At 41.1% G+C, this 2648-nt stretch overlaps 1 protein-coding gene across 1 annotated transcript; it reads right to left on the bottom strand.

Annotated features, from left to right (window-relative positions):
• Positions 1 to 313: 313 nt before the first annotated feature.
• On the bottom strand, positions 314 to 2411 carry LOC102194857 (ubiquitin carboxyl-terminal hydrolase 37-like; the record flags this gene model as incomplete). Its single annotated transcript, XM_005740872.1, has 10 exons — positions 2365 to 2411; positions 2180 to 2245; positions 1948 to 2079; positions 1731 to 1854; positions 1489 to 1640; positions 1284 to 1383; positions 1078 to 1154; positions 796 to 904; positions 639 to 696; positions 314 to 471 (listed from the first exon to the last, which is right to left on the bottom strand). Coding segments are annotated over exons 1-10 (1023 nt in total), but the record flags the coding sequence as incomplete, so codon positions are not given.
• Between the last annotated feature and the right edge of the window lie 237 nt (positions 2412 to 2648).

The raw sequence follows: 2648 nt of genomic DNA, 5'->3' as shown, positions 1-2648 counted from the left end.
ACTGAAAGAGTTCAGGCCTTAGGAGGTTAACAATGTCTCTGACGATGAGACCAGTCAATGTGAGGCGACGGTGGCAAGAAAAAACTCCCTCCTGGAGGAAGAAATCTTAGGAGGAGCCAGGCTCTCTGGGAGGACCCTTCCTCCTAAGGGCAATACTTACCTAAAATTTGTCTGAGACGACTGTTGCTCCTTCCTTTTCAGCATGATGATGGCTGTAACTTGCTTCCACATCCTGTTTTAGAATGAAGACAAAACTGATGAACAAGGTAATAGGACATTTAAAAATTATCTCACTTCAGGATGAGCTTCTTACGTTTCTCTTGTAAAACAGGATGTAGGCTGAGTGCTGCTGTTCCTCAAAAACTGCACATCCGGTTGCGTGGAGCACCTGTGCATCATTATAGGTGAGCCAAGGATCTGATGTAACCTGCGGGCTCGCATCAGGATGCACGGAATTACAGATGTAGTGTCCTGAGATCACATTAAGACAAATGAATCCAACTTCTAAAAGTCAACTGATTCATGATTTGTACTTAGTGCTTCTTAGAACATCAAAAGCATTTGTGTGTGAGTCCTTCACTGAAAAGTAGCAAGCTCTGTTAAATCATTTTCTGTTTGTAACAAGTCAGTTGTTTTACCTGATTCTGTTCCTCCATAGTGACTAATGATGCTTATAAGACTGTAACAACCATCACCCTGAGAAGGAACAAATCCAAAGAGTGTTAGTTTCATAAAGTCTCACATCAGTGTGATAATTAAGCTGAATCTCTGAGATGTTCTGCAGTCTGTTTTTACCTGTTTGGATGACACCACCAAGTCCCTCTGCAGCCTGACGGGGTCATTCACCTTCTGAAGCTTGCAGGTTTTTATAAAGCCAAACCTCTTCAGGTGCAAAATGAGAACTCTGACAGAAAAGGAAAAAAAACCCAAGGTACAAAACAAGAAGAATGAGTGACAAACACAAACCAAAGATGGGACAAAATGACTGCTCAAGTGTTGTCTTAAAAACTCTGATGTTTTTTGCACCACAGTTTGGAAACCAGGTCAGTCGATCAATTCTGATGTGACCTTACTCACCTTGGCAGTGTATGAAAAGACGGCTTCACTTCCGAGGTCATCCCTCCACAATCACAGAGAAATTCTATTTTTTGTTCCTGAACAACCGCACAGAGAAAACAGGCTTTATGGTAGAAAAAAAATCACAACATATGCACACAAACACTAACAAAAAAGGTGTGTTAAGATCAGTGATACTATATCTCTACTGGAATTTCTGATCTTACCTTCAAGTATGTCTCTAACATGTTTTTAACAGACCCCTCTGGAACCAGGTCAAGAGACAAGTTGGTGAATTCCTCTTGGTGTGATGATTGGTGACCGCAGCTACACATTTAAGGAGTAACATAGTTAAAGTAATGATCAGGTAGGAGGAAAAGAGGTATATGAAAATGTTGCAATCAGCCCTGTGTTTCTGAATGACGGGCTTACCTCTTGCATGTCCTCATGTTTTCCATTTTGAAAACATGATGGTCTTCTACTGGGCAGGTATAACTTCGGCCCAGGAGAGCTGCTTTCCTCTTCAGGTGAGGTGAAAGGCTTTTGATCTCATTGAGGAACAAGGTTAGGAATTCATGAGCATCCTGAAAGAAAAACACAGAGGAGATTTAAAACAGAACATAAACATTAGAAAGTAAAGGAAAAAAAACAAAATGTCCAAATAGCTGACATACTTTCTGTGCACTGCCTTTGTATTCAGGAGCATGTTTGCTGAATGCCTCCTTAAAAGATTTTAGGCGATGTTTTTTAAGGCCATAATCTCTTGAATTATGACAGTCCCTGATGTCAATGAGCCTTCTGTAAAAAGGAAAGGGTAAAACAGACATTTCTGGTGTTAGATATCTTTGCTCTTCAGCTTTTTGAAGAAAGTAGAAGGTTGACGTAGCACACCTTAAGAGCTGAGCTTCTGGGACTGCTCTCCACAAAGTCTCCTGATGGCTGATGTCTCTAATGAACTCGTCAGTGTTGAGCAGGCTCTGCAGGCAGGAGTTCATGTAGCAGGTGTTTGCAGTGTTTGGAAACCTGCCACACATACACAAATTTTACAGTATCAGTGTAAAATAGTTCATTTTCTCCATTTTGACAAAGTGAGCTTTGGTCCTCGTGCACCACGTGTACTCACCCGAAGTGGTCCACAGTCTGAATTTTATTTTCCGTTATTTTTCCATCGTTCAAATGTTTCGCTACACTATTGCAAAAAGGTAAAAACACGAACACACAATTAGGAAAGATGTCAAGACGCTAAGCAGTGTATGTGCATGTATGCATGAGCTTTGAAGCTTAAACATTTTGACGTTTTTCTCTTACATGTCAACCACCTGCTCCCATACATGCTCTTGTTCCAGAAACTCCATAATCAAAGTGTCCCAACTCAGGTCTGATGGCTCACCGTTTTCAGTGGTGTTTTTAACCTGGTGGGAACTTTCACCACCTTCCTTATGGGTGCTGCTGGATGAAGAAAGGAGTCAGGGATGCATAGCAAGCACAACAAGACAACAAACAAACATTGTCTCTCTGGAGAACAGCATTCAACCATCTAATGTTTATTTTGATAAGCACTCTGCCAAAATATTAAAAGCACTTACCTGGGA

This window comes from Pundamilia nyererei, unplaced genomic scaffold (genome assembly GCF_000239375.1).
Source record: "Pundamilia nyererei isolate P.nyererei 1_Seehausen unplaced genomic scaffold, PunNye1.0 scaffold00104, whole genome shotgun sequence".
Taxonomy (NCBI): Eukaryota; Metazoa; Chordata; class Actinopteri; order Cichliformes; family Cichlidae; genus Pundamilia; species Pundamilia nyererei.
This window is presented reverse-complemented; position numbering and strand designations above follow the sequence as displayed.